This window comes from Scyliorhinus torazame, chromosome 6 (genome assembly GCF_047496885.1).
Source record: "Scyliorhinus torazame isolate Kashiwa2021f chromosome 6, sScyTor2.1, whole genome shotgun sequence".
Classification (NCBI taxonomy): Eukaryota; Metazoa; Chordata; class Chondrichthyes; order Carcharhiniformes; family Scyliorhinidae; genus Scyliorhinus; species Scyliorhinus torazame.
In genome coordinates this window covers 101,969,117-101,982,435 of record NC_092712.1, presented here as the reverse complement: position 1 = coordinate 101,982,435, position 13,319 = coordinate 101,969,117, and the positions used below count along the sequence as shown (strand labels likewise).

Below are 13,319 nucleotides of genomic sequence, written 5' to 3'. Positions count from 1 at the left end.
AGGAAAAGAGTTGGGTGTGTGTCTGTGTTTTGCAGTGAGCTGTATCTCTGCCATGAAAGACTATCTCTGGATTATTTGGGTGATTTAAACTTATAATAGTGACGCCTTTAACCTGATGTGATTTTGTTTAAAGGTGTTAAGTCTCTTGGAAGTTTGAAGGAACATTTTAAGGAATTATTTACTGTTGCAATATTTTCTGAGTTACCTTTGAAGTAAGGGGTTTTAAGAGATCCAATGTTTATTGAAGATGTTAAGTTGAGTTCATGGAATAAACAGTGTTTTGTGTTTAAAAACCCACGTGTCCATAATTGTAATCCCACACCTAGGGAAAAGCCGTGTGCTAGGAAAAGCAACAAATCCATGAAAGGGAGAGGTTGGTTGAACTCCATGATACATTTTGGGGTTCTGAAAACGCCTCGCCCATAACAATTGGGGGTCTCGTCCGGGATAAAAGTCTATCTATTGGATTGGCTTTTGTGAACTTAAAGACACTGAAGGATTGTTGCTTTTCCGGTGTGGTATTTTAGTTTAAGTGGGGAGAGTGTTGTGAACAATGGCTCTTTCAGAGGCCCAGAAGTTTTTGGGGGTGGAGAATGTTACACGTAGTACCTTACGGACAGAAACGAAAAGCAGACTGTTAGATTTGGCAAGAACATTGCAGTTAACATTACCTGACAAAATGCGAAAATATGAGGTAATTATGGCGGTGGTTAAGCATTTAAAGTTGCCCGAGATAGAGTTTGACTCATTGGAAATGGCAAAAATTCAGTTGCAAATTAAACAAATGGAACAGGAGAAAGAATTAAAGCGGCTGGCATACTAGAGTGTGAGAGAGGAAAGAGAGAGAGAGAGAGAGAGAGAGAGTGAGAGTGAGAGTGAGAGTGAGAGTGAGAGTGAGAGTGAGAGAGAGAGAGAGAGAGAGAGAGAGAGAGAGAGGAAAAAGAAAGAATGAGAGAGAGGAAAAAGAGAAAGAGAGAGAGAGAGAGAGAGAGAGAGAGAGAGGAAAAAGAAAGAGAAAGAGAAAGAGAGAGAGGAAAAAGAAAGAGAGAGCGGAAACAGAAAGCGAAAGAGAGAGGGGAAAAAGAAAAGGAGAGAAGAAAGGAGAAAAGAAAGAATAGCCCTAGCAGAACAAAAAGAAAAAGAAAGGGAGATACAGATCAGGGAAAAAGATAAAGAGAGGGAATTTGAACTTCAGAAAATGGCCATGAAACATGACAATCAGTTAAAATTGGCAGTCGTAAAGGGAAATGTACAGTTGGATGATAGTGATGAGGACAGTGAGAAAGAGCGTCATAGTCGAAGGCTTGGTGGGCATCTATTTAAACATGTCCAAGCATTGCCAAGGTTTGACGAGAAGGAAGTGGAAGCCTTTTTCATTTCATTTGAGAAGGTAGCTAAACAAATGAAATGGCCACAGGACATGTGGGTGTTACTGATTCAAACAAAGCTGGTAGGTAGAGCTAGTGAAGTGTTTGCATCACTACTGGAGGAGGTATCTGGAATGTATGAGGAGGTGAAGAAATGGACTTCCGGTTGCGGCGATGCCTAGGTAGGTCACACGTTCGGCAGCTCCCGCTGGGAACGGACTTTTGGGCTCTCTAGAGGGGCCCCAATGGCAATTGTTCGATGACTTCCAGTGTGGGAAGGTGACAGCAAGGTCCCCCCGACATTATATGGATTGGACCAGGAGTGGAGCGGTGAAAAAACTGATCTTGGAGCAGCGAAAAGTGAGGGGGAGAAAAAACAAGATGGCGGCGGGTGGAGACCAAGCAGCATGGGCGCTGTGGTCGCATAAGCAGCAGGGGTTTCTTAGACGCTGCTTTGAAGAGCTGAAGACAGAAATGCTGGCGCCAATGAAGGCGGTGATTGAGAAGCTTGTGGAGACCCAGAAGGCCCAAGGGGCGGCGATCCGGGAGGTGCGGCAAAAAGCCTCGGAGAACGAGGATGAGATTTTGGGCCTGGCGGTGAAGTGGAGGCACACAAGGCAGTGCACAAGACGTGGGCGGAAAGATTTGAGGACCTGGAGAATAGGTCGAGGAGGAAGAATCTTCGGATTCTGGGTCTCCCTGAAGGAGTTGAGGGACCCAAGGCCAACGAGCCGCCAAGGGCTGTCATGGTGAGGTTTCACCACTTTATGGACAGAGAGTGTGTCTTGAGATGGGCCAAGAAAGAGCGGAGCAGCAGGTGGGAGAACACGGAGATCCAAATCTACCAGGACTGGAGTGCAGAGGTGGCCAAGAAGAGATCTGGCTTTAACCTGGCCAAGGCGGTGCTACATCGGAAGGGGGTGAAGTTCGGTATGCTGCAGCCAGCGCAACTGTGGGTCACATTCCAAGTTCAGCACCACTATTTCGAAACGCCCGAGGAGGCTTGGAGTTTTATACAGACTGTGTGTGTAAAAAAAAAAGTTGGACTTAAATTGAGGGTCTGTGGTTGTGGGGGGGGGGGATGTCTGCTGTATATACGGTTTTAACTACGTGTAGGGAATGTTCGCTTGGTTGGGTGCTGGATGGGGAGGCTGTGGGAGTGTGTGGGCGCCGGTGGTGGAGGGAGGGGAGGCCCGGGGATGGGGGAATTGAGATAAGGCCGCAAAAGGAGCTGTGCCAGAGGGGACGGGGCCGGCTCAGGAAAGCGCGGGCTTTTTCCCGCGCTAGTGAAGGACGGCGGTGGGGGTCGGAGGAGCGCACACTGACTGAGGGGGAGAGGGGATTCGCACACTGGGGGTGGGGGGGTCGATGGGAAGAGGCCGGGGTCAGCAGGAGTCAGCTGACTTACGGGAGTGTTATGGGGGGAGCAAAAGAGCTAGATATGGATCGAGCGGGCGGGGGGGGGGGGGGGGGGTTATAGGGTTGCTGCTGCCTTGGCCAATGGGGAACTGGAAATAGGAGATGTGGTCGGGGCGGGGGTCCGCTGTCTGGGGGACTGGAGGGTGCGGGAGGGGCGGGCACGTGACTGGCCTAGAAAAGGAGATGGCTAGTCGGCAGGGGGTGGGGGGGTGAGAAGCTCCCCAATCCGGCTGATAACTTGGAATGTGAGGGGTCTGAACGGGACGATCGAGGGGGCCCGGGTGTTCGCACACTTAAATGGACTGAAGGTAGACGTGGTCATGCTTCAGGAGACACATTTGAAGGTGGCAGACCAGGTCAGGTTAAGAAAGGGATGGGTAGGACAGGTATTCCATTCGGGGCTGGATGCGAAGAACAGAGGGGTTGCAATACTGGTGGGGAAGCGGGTGTCGTTTGAGGCAATGAATATTGTAGTGGATAATGGAGGTCGATACATGATGGTGAGCGATAGGTTGCAGGGGGTGTGGGTGGTACTGGTAAACGTATATGCCCCGAACTGGGATGATGCCGGATTTATGAAGCGCATGCTGGGTCGGATTCCGGACCTGGAGGCAGGAAGCTTGATAATGGGTGGAGATTTCAACACGGTGCTGGATCCAGCATTAGATCGCTCCAGATCCAAGGCGGGGAAGAGGCCGGCTGCGGCCAAGGTGCTCAAGGGGTTTATGGACCAGATGGAGAGAGTGGATCCATGGAGGTTTGCTAGGCCCCTGGCCAGGGAATTTTCATTCTTTTCCCATGTACATAGAGCCTACTCCCGGATAGATTTTTTTGTTTTGAGTAGGGCGCTAATCCCGAAAGTGGAAGGAACGGAGTATTCGGCCATAGCCATCTCAGACCACGCCCCGCACTGGGTGGAGCTGGAGTTAGGAAAGGAGAGGGACCAGCGCCCGCTATGGCGTCTCGATGTGGGATTACTGGCGGATGAGGTGGTGTGCAGAAGGGTGCGGGGGTGCATTGACAGATACTTGGAGGCCAATGACAACGGAGAGGTGCAGGTGGGGGTAGTCTGGGCGGCGTTGAAGGCGGTGGTCAAGGGAGAGTTAATCTCCATTAGGGCCCACAGAGAGAAGAGAGAGGGCAGGGAGAGGGAGAGGTTGGTGGGGGAGATCTTAAGAGTGGACAGGAGATATGCAGAGGCCCCCCGAGGAGGGGCTACCTAGGGAGCGGCGAAGCCTCCAGATGGAGTTTGACCTGTTGACCACAGGGAAAGCAGAGGCACAGTGGAGGAAAGCACAGGGGGCGACGTACGAGTATGGAGAGAAGGCGAGCCGGATGCTGGCACACCAGCTCCGTAAGAGGGTGGCAGCGAGGGAGATAGGTGGAGTTAAGGATAGCAGGGGGAATACGGTGCGGAGTGCGTTGAGAGTAAATGAGGTATTTAAGGACTTCTATGAGGAGCTGTACAGATCTGAGCCCCCAGCGGGGGAAGAGGGGATGTGACGATTTTTGGATCAACTGAGGTTCCAGAGGGTGGAGGAGCAGGAGGTGGCTGGTTTAGGGGCGCCAATTGGGTTGGAGGAGCTGGTTAAAGGATTGGGGAACATGCAGGCGGGGAAGGCCCCGGGGCCAGATGGGTTCCCGGTCGAGTTTTATAGGAAATATGTGGACCTGCTAGGCCCGTTGTTAGTAAGGACTTTCAATGAGGCAAGGGAGGGGGGGACCCTGCCCCCAACAAGGTCCGGGGCGCTGATCCTGAAGCGGGAGAAGGACCCACTGCAATGTGGGTCGTATAGACCGATCTCGCACCTCAACGTGGATGCTAAGTTGCTGGCAAAAGTGCTGGCTACGAGGATTGAGGACTGTGTCCCGGGGGTGATTCATGAGGACCAGACGGGATTTGTAAAGGGCAGGCAGCTAAACACCAATGTGCGGAGGCTCCTAAACGTGATTATGATGCCATCGGCAGAGGGAGAGGCGGAGATAGTGGCAGCTATGGACACGGAGAAGGCCTTCAACCGGGTGGAGTGGGAGTATCTCTGGGAAGTGTTGCGGAGGTTTGGGTTCGGGGAGGGGTTAATTAGGTGGGTCAGGCTCCTATATAGAGCCCTGGTGGCGAGTGTGGCTACGAATCGACGGAGGTCGGAGTACTTTTGGCTGTACCGAGGGACGAGGCAGGGGTCCCCCCTTGTTGTTTGCATTGGCAATCGAGCCTTTGGCCATGGCACTAAGGGAGTCCAGGAAATGGAGGGGGTTAGTCCGAGAGGGCGAGGAACATCGGGTATCGCTGTATGCGGACGACCTGTTGCTGTACGTGGCAGATCCAGTGGAGGGGATGGTGGAGGTCACGGAGATCCTAAGGGAGTTTGGGGACTTCTCGGGCTATAAGCTTAACGTAGGGAAAAGTGAGCTCTTTTGCGGTGCATCCAGGGGACCAGGGAAGGGGGATAGACGACCTACCATTGAAGAGGGCGGAAAGGAACTTTTGGTACTTGGGGATCCAGGTGGCTGGGAGCTGGGGGGCCCTGCGCAAGCTCAATTTGACGTGGTTGGTGGAACAGATGGAGGAGGATTTCAAAAGATGGGATGTGCTGCCACTCTTGCTAGCGGGCAGGGTACAGTCGGTTAAAATGATGGTCCTCCCGAGGTTTCTTTTTGTGTTCCAATGCCTTCCCAAGGCCTTTTTTAAACGGGTAGGTAGGAGCATCATGGGTTTCGTGTGGGCAAATAAGACCCCGATGGTAAAGAGGGTGTTTCTGGAGCGTGGCAGGGACAGGGAGGGCTGGCGCTGCCGAATCTGTGCGGCTACTATTGGGCAGCCAACATGGCGATGATCCGTAAGTGGGTAATAGAGGGAGAGGGGGAGGCGTGGAAGAGGTTGGAGATGGCGTCCTGTAGGGGCACGAGCCTGAGGGCGCTGGTGACGGCACCGCTGCCGCTCTCGCCGACTAGGTACACCACGGGTCCGGTGGTGGCGGCAACACTGAAGATCTGGGGGCAGTGGTGACGGCATAGGGGCGAGATGGGAGCATTGGTTTGGTCCCCAATTCGGGAGAACCATCGGTTCGTCCCGGGAAGGATGGATGGGACGTTTCGGAGCTGACATCGGGCAGGGATCAGAAGAATGGGGGACCGGTTTATAGATGGGACGTTTGCAAGCCTAGGGAAGCGAAGTTCTCCTGGAGGAGAAGTTTGGGTTACCCCCGGGAAATGCGTTCAGGTATATGCAAGTGAGGGCGTTTGTGAGGCGGCAGGTGAGGGAATTCCCGTTGCTCCCGGCACAGAGGATTCAGCACATGGTGATTTTGGGTGTATGGGTTGGCGAGGGCAGGGTCGCGGTGATTTACCAGGAGCGGAAAGAAGAGGAGGCCGCGGTAGAGGAGCTAAAGGGCAAGTGGGAGGAGGAGCTTGGGGAGGAGATAGATGAGGGTCTGTGGGCTGATGCCCTAAGTAGGGTTAATTCTTCCTCCTCCTGCACCAGGCTCAGCCTAATACAATTCAAGGTTGTTCACAGAGCACATATGACAGGGGCGAGGATGAGTAGGTTCTTTGGGGTGGAGGACAGGTGTGGGAGGTGCTCGGGGAGTCCGGCAAATCAAGTCCACATGTTTCGGTCGTGCTCGGCACTGGAGGGGTTTTGGAGGGGTCTTGCGAGGACTATGTCCAAGGTGGTGAAAGTCCAGGTCAAGCAGAGTTGGTGGTTGGCATTATTTGGGGGTAACGGACGAGCCGGGAGTGCAGGAGGCGAAAGAGGCCGGTACCCTGGCCTTTGCGTCCCTGGTAGCCCGGCGGAGGATCTTGTTATTATGGAAGGATGCAAAGCCCCCCAGTGTGGAAGCCTAGATAAATGACGTGGCAGAGTTCATTAAGCTGGAGAGGATAAAGTTTGCCTTACGAGGGTCTGTGCAGGGGTTCTTCAGGCGGTGGCAACCGTTCCTAGACTATCTCGTGGAGCGCTAGGAGGAGGTCAGCAGCAGCAGCAACCCGGGGGGGGGGGGGGGGGGGGGGGGCTGTCTCTTTCGGGGGGGGGTATTTGGGTGGGGTGGGGGAGGTTCCCCAAGGGTACTGTTGAATGTTATATGGGGGGGGGGGGGTTAATATATGTGGGAGAAACCCAATGTATAAGTACTTTATTATTTTTGAATGTGGGGTTTGTGTTCTTTCTTCTTTTTGTTATGGGGGGGGGGGGGTTTGTTATAAAAATTGTTGGAAAAATTTGAATAAACATTTTTTTTTTTTAAAAAGGTGAAGAAATCCATCTTAAGTGCATATGAGCTAGTGCCTGAAGCTTACAGACAAAGGTTCAGAAATTTAAGGAAAGAATTTTATCAAACATACATGGAGTTTGAAAGGCTCAGAGTAATTTTGATAGGTGGATAAGGGCTTTGTAAATAGACCAAATATATGAAGCTCTCAGAGAAATTATAATTTGAGGAGTTTAAAAATTCAATTCCTGATGTAGTGAGAATTCATGTGGAAGAACAGAGGGTTAAAACTGAGATTAGCAGCGGAAATGGCAGATGATTATGAATTAGTTCATAAATCAAAGATTTGTTTCCGACATCAGTTTCAGCCTGTGAGGGATAGAAACTGGGGACATGAGAAATACTCAAGTGGTAAAGGTAAAGGTGATCTGATGGGAGACAATAAAGAGAGTGTACCTCAGATTAAAAAAGAAATCCAGGAGGGTGGAAAATAAATGAAAAGTTTCAGATGTTTTCACTGTAATAAACTAGGCCATGTAAAGTCACAGTGTTGGTGGTTGAAGCACTGGGAAGGCTAATGTGGTAAAACAGGATAAGACAGTGGGGTTTGTTAGAGTGGTAAAGGAAAGCCCAAGGGAAGCGAAGGGGGTGCAAACGATTGTACAGCCTGTTCAAGAAGTAATTGTTAAGAAGGTGCCAGATGTCTTTATGTACTTGTGTGGGTAAAGTTTACTCATGTGTATCAGGAGGAGCAGGTAAAGAAGTCACAATTGTAAGAGATACAGGGGCTAGTCAATCTTTAATGGTAAGAGATGAGGAATTATGTAGTTTGGGAAGAATGTTGCCAGAAAAGGTGGTGATATGTGGAATTCAGGGTGAGAGGAGTAGCGTTCCATTATATAAGGTAAGGTTGGAAAGTCAAGTGAAGAGTGGTGAAGTGGTAGTAGGAGTAATAGATAAACTATCTTGTCCAGGAATACAGTTTATCTTGGGCAATGATATAGCTGGATCGCAGGTGGGAGTGATGCCTACTGTGGTTGATAAACCAGTGGAAAATCAGTCAACTGAAGGGTTGAGGGACGAATATCCTGGGATTTTTCCCGGATTGTGTAGTAACAAGGTCGCAAAGTCACAGGTTAAGACAAGAGGAAAAATCAAGGAGTGAAGATGAAGTTGAAGTGCAATTATCAGAAATGATTTTTGATCAGATGGTTGAAAAAGAACAAGAACAGGTGGAGGAGGAGGCGGATATTTTTAGTTCAGGAAAATTGGCGGAGTTACAACAGAAAGATGTAGTTAAACTTTGTCAAGCATGTCGCACATGTCAAGTGATAGGGAAACCTCAAGCAGTGATAAAACCAGCACCCTTAATACCCATTCCAGCATTTGAGGAGCCTTTTACAAGGGTCCCAATCGATTGTGTAGGACCGCTTCCTAATACAAAAAGTGGGAATCAATATCTTTGGTAATGGATGTGTCTACTAGGTTTCCAGAGGCCATTCCAGTGCGCAATATTACAGCTAAAAGGATTGTGGAGGAGTTACTTAAATTCCTTCCTAGATTATGGACTACCCACAGAAATACAATCGGATCAAGGAACAAATTTTACTTCAAAGTTGTTCAAAGAAGTTATGGATAGCTTTGGAATAAAACAATTTAAATCAACTGCGTACCATCCAGAATCGCAGGGAGCGTTAGAAAGGTGGCATCAGACATCAAAGACAATGTTGTGGGCGTATTGTCAAGATTATCCAGAGGATTGGGATAAAGGAATCCCATTCGTATTGTTTGCAATTAGGGATGCACCTAATGAGTTGACCAAATTCAGTCCTTTTGAACTAATTTTTGGTCATGAGGTAAGAGGACCACTTAAATTGATTAAGGAAAAATTGGTGGGTGAGAAATCGGAAATTACGCGATTGGATTATGTGTCAAATTTTAGGGAATGATTAAATAGAGCAGGTGAATTGGCTAGACAACATTTGAAAGTTGCACAAAATGTGATGAAACGGGTAGCGGACAAGAAATCCAAAGTTCGTAGTTTTGCCAGTGGGGGTAAAGTTTTAGTGTTGTTACCAGTGGTAGGGGAGCCTTTAAAAGCTAGGTTTTGTGGACCGTATCAGATTGAAAGGAAATTAAGTGAGGTGAATTATGTGGTAAAAAAACCAGATAGAAGGAAGACTCACCGAGAGTGACATGTGAATATGCTTAAAAGGTACTTTGAAAGGGAAGGAGAGAAAAAGGAGGTTTTAATGATTCTATCTCAAAGTGACGAACCAAATCCAGTTGACTGTGAATTTGACATACCTCAAATTAAATTGGAAAATGAGGATGTTCTTAAAAGTTGGAAAGAATTGTTCAGTTACCTTCCAGAGGAAAAACGAACTGACCTGAAAGAGTTATTGATATCACGTGGGCAAGTTTGTAGAGATAAATTGGGAAGTACTAAAATGGCTATACATGATGTAGATGTGGGAAATGCTGTTCCAATCAAACAACATCCATATAGACTTAATCCTTTAAAATTGGCACAAGATAACAGAGAGATTGAGAGTATGCTGAAAAATGGCATAATTGAAGTGTGTTGCAGCCAATGGAACTCACCCATAATGATGGTACCTCGACCAGATGGTACCCAACGGTTGTGTGTGGACTATAGAAAGGTGAAAGCAGTTACAAGAACGGACTCTTATCCTATCCCACCATTGAAGGATTGCTTGGAGAAAGTGGGACAATCTGCTTTTATTTACAACTTCCAGATATGGAAAGAACATTTAAAGCATCGTATGGAGTTCTTCGATTGACTTCAGGAGGCGGGTTTGGTGATGAACCTAGCCGAAAGTGAACTTGGAGAAGCCCAAATCACTTTCCTTGCGGAGTTTCCGTTATCCTCAAGACAAAGGGAAATAATGCGATTTCTTAGCATGAATGGATTTAATCGAACCTTTGTGCAAAGGTTTTGTGGCATGATTACTCCACTGAGGGACTTGCTAAAGAAACCTAAAAAATTTCAATGGACAGCGGACTTTCAACAGGCATTTGACTGCCTGAAAGCTGTGATCAAGGGTCTCTGTGGTCAGATTGAACTAAGGTGTCTGATTCTAAAGAGAAATGCCAAGCAGTAGAGGAATGGATAGATCGTGCAGAGACTTTGTTCAAAGAGACTCAATTGAGAAGGTTTTCGGTTGGAGGAAGAACAACGAAGAAAAATGGACTATATTATTATACCTGTTGGAGTGTGTTGTTTTCTTTAAATGAAAATGCATATTTACTGTGTGCATTTCTTAGTGGATAGTGCAAAAGTTAAAAATGAAATCATCTTGAAGTTGATGGTTTATTTTTTTTCTTGCCGGGGGGGGTCGGGGGAGGGAGGTGTCATGTGCGAGTACCTTTAAGACATGGATGTTTAAGCAATGTACCTTGGAAACAGTGATGTCAGAGAGTGGGTGGAGCGGAGGTCAGGTCAGCCATTTTGCAGTTTGGAGGAAAAGAGCTGGGTGTGTGTTGGTGTTTTGCAGTGAGCTGGATCTCTGCCATGAAAGACTATCTCTGGATAATTTGAGTGATTTACACTTCTAATAGTGAAGCCTTTAAACCTGATGTGATTTTGTTTAAAGGTGTTAAGTCTCTTGGAAGTTTGAAGGAACATTTTAAGGAATTATTTACTGTTGCAATATTTTCTGAGTTACCTTTGAAGTAAGGGGTGTTAAGAGATCCAATTTTTATTGAAGATGTTAAGTTGAGTTCATGGAATAAACAGTGTTTCGTGTTTAAAAACCCACGTGTCCATAATTGTAATCCCACACCTAGGGAAAAGCCGTGTGCTAGGAAAAGCAACAAATCCATTAAAGGGAGAGGTTGGTTGAACTCCATGATACATTTTGGGGTTCTGAAAACGCCTCGCCCATAACAATGCAATAAACGGGCAAGTTACTTATTTTACAACTGGCTACATTGTCTTATTAACGGTGGGTGGGATTTTCCAGTCATGCACTCCCCGAGACCTTTAAATGGTCCATCAATTGTTGCCCTGCCCCCGACAATTCCTGCAGTGGGTAGGACCGGAAAATTTACCCCAGTGTTTCTGATGCTATTGGCAAACTCATCTAAAATGATCCTGTTTGGCATCTCACAATTCCAATTTGAAGAAAATAAGTCATGCATAAAATGGCTGAAACCTGCATTATTTGTTAGGCTTGTTGTGACCATGCATTATAGGATTTGAAAGACTTAAAACGTACAACTTCCATTTAGTAAACAACAGGACAGCATTGCAAGTTGTGCCATACACTTCCAATCACTTAATTTAAAAAAAAGAAACAGTAAGGTTTCTTAACCATCACTTTTTAAGGTTAAACAGCAGGTAATGGAGAAAATTGTACAGAATGTGGCAATCAACAAGAGTGCTCACACCCCAGATAATGCAGATTTACCTGGTAGCTATAGAACAGCATTTTGTGGCCAAGGTTAGGATCTGAACACAGTCATCAGAAGGAGGGTTATACCACCAGGGATTGGGGTAGGGAGGGCAGGCCAAAACAAAATTTGCACTACTAACTTCACAGTTATTGTTCCTCCATACAATAGCAATACGACCAGCAACTTAGGGATGACGAGTAGGGGCTTCAGAATTCATAAAAATATTGAATTAAACTTACCGGTCTTATACTGTGGATAACAAACCACACCATGAAAATTCTGGACATGACTTGGACCCCAGTAACGAGCACCGAAGTTCGTACTATTCCTTTAAAAAAAAAAAATTTACTCTGCAATTAATAACAAAAATTCCACATTTAATACGTCCTCAAATCCGCCAATTACTCACCAACAGCACAGTGGATAATCTGTGGAGCAAAGAAAAAAGAGTTATTGTCAACATTGTTAAAATTTACATTGCTCATTATATCATCAGCAATTTGCTACAAATACAATAATAACAGCAATCATTCTTTTTACCTCTAGCAATGCAAAGGTCTGGAAAAATTTGAGTGTCTTTTGTATGCTTCTGTATAGTCCCTTGTGTGTTCTTTTCTGGTAAGAAAATCTAATCATAGCCACAGCTAGTACCAGCCACCTTGAGACAGAAAGAAGCTAATGTAAATATAAACCACAGAGGCAAGGTGATACAAATGCAGGAGTTTTATCAACAGTCAATTCAGGTGATTCAACTCTCAAAACAGTAATACCACATTACAATATGAAGATACAGAAGGTTTATGTGCATAACCTCCATTGAGGGCCAATGTCAGAAAGCACTGCTTCACTAAAGGGTAGTGGAAATCTGGAACTCCATGCCCGCCCCCCCCCCCCCCCCCCCCCCACCCCGCCCCCCCGACCTGCAATTCCAATCATAGGCGGCATCATAATAATAATGATCTTTATTAGTGTCACAAGTAGGCTTACACTAACACTGCAATTAAGTCAGTGTGAAAAGCCCCTAGTCACCACATTCCGGCACCTGTTCAGGTACACAGAGGGAGAATTTAGAATGTCCAATTCACCTAATAGCACGTCTTTGGACTGTGGGTGGAAGCCAGAGCACCCGGAGGAAACCCACGCAGACATGGGGAGAACGTGCAGACTCCTCACAGACAGTGATCCAAGCCGGGAATTGAACCTGGGACCCTGGAGCTGTGAATCAACAGTACTAAGCACTGTGCTACCGCGCCGCCCCACATGGGGATATATTTCAGATATAGGTCTGGTTTTACCTCTTGAGCCAAAAGCTACAAAAGACCCAAAGATGCTTAGTCAATCATTAACCAGTCTTGCCTGCTGGCTACACCCTAACTGAATTCATAAAGATAAACTGAAAACTAAGAATTTCACCAAACTCTGCCTATTTCCATGGTGTGTGATATACATGACTAGCTCCCAGGTAAAAATGTTAATGGACTACAACACAGAAGTAGGTCACAGCACAGAAGGAGACTATTCAGCTCATTGAGACCATGCTGGCTGTGCAAAAACAATTTAGCTAGTCCCACTTACCTGATGGCCCTGTCAATGTTTGCCTTCAGGTGTGTATCCTATTAACTTTTGAAAGCCACAAGTCTGTCTCCAACATCCTTTCAATCACTTGCACAATCCAAATCAAGTTAGAGGATATGTTCATCAAACTCAATCTCTGCAGAAAGAAGTTGACCTCATGTCACCTTTGGTTAATTTGCTCTCTAACAACTCCATCGAGATGCCTTGAACACCTAAAGAATTTCTTCCCCGTCCTCTCTAGTGAGAACAACCCCACCTTTCCCTATCTAGCCACACAACTGAAGTCCCTCATCCCTGTAACCATTCTTATAAATCTTTCCTGAAACCTCTCTAA

General features: G+C 47.0%; 1 protein-coding gene across 1 annotated transcript in view; it reads right to left on the bottom strand.

Annotated features, from left to right (window-relative positions):
• Nucleotides 1-13,319, bottom strand: part of hacd1 (3-hydroxyacyl-CoA dehydratase 1) — a 179,961-nt gene that overhangs the window by 101,863 nt on the left and 64,779 nt on the right. Inside the window, exons 2-4 of the mRNA XM_072508583.1 lie at nucleotides 11,951-12,068; nucleotides 11,820-11,838; nucleotides 11,650-11,738 (exon numbers count right to left, since the gene is read on the bottom strand). Of these exons, the coding sequence (XP_072364684.1) occupies nucleotides 11,650-11,738; nucleotides 11,820-11,838; nucleotides 11,951-12,068 (226 nt within the window). The remainder of the gene's footprint in view (nucleotides 1-11,649; nucleotides 11,739-11,819; nucleotides 11,839-11,950; nucleotides 12,069-13,319) is intronic.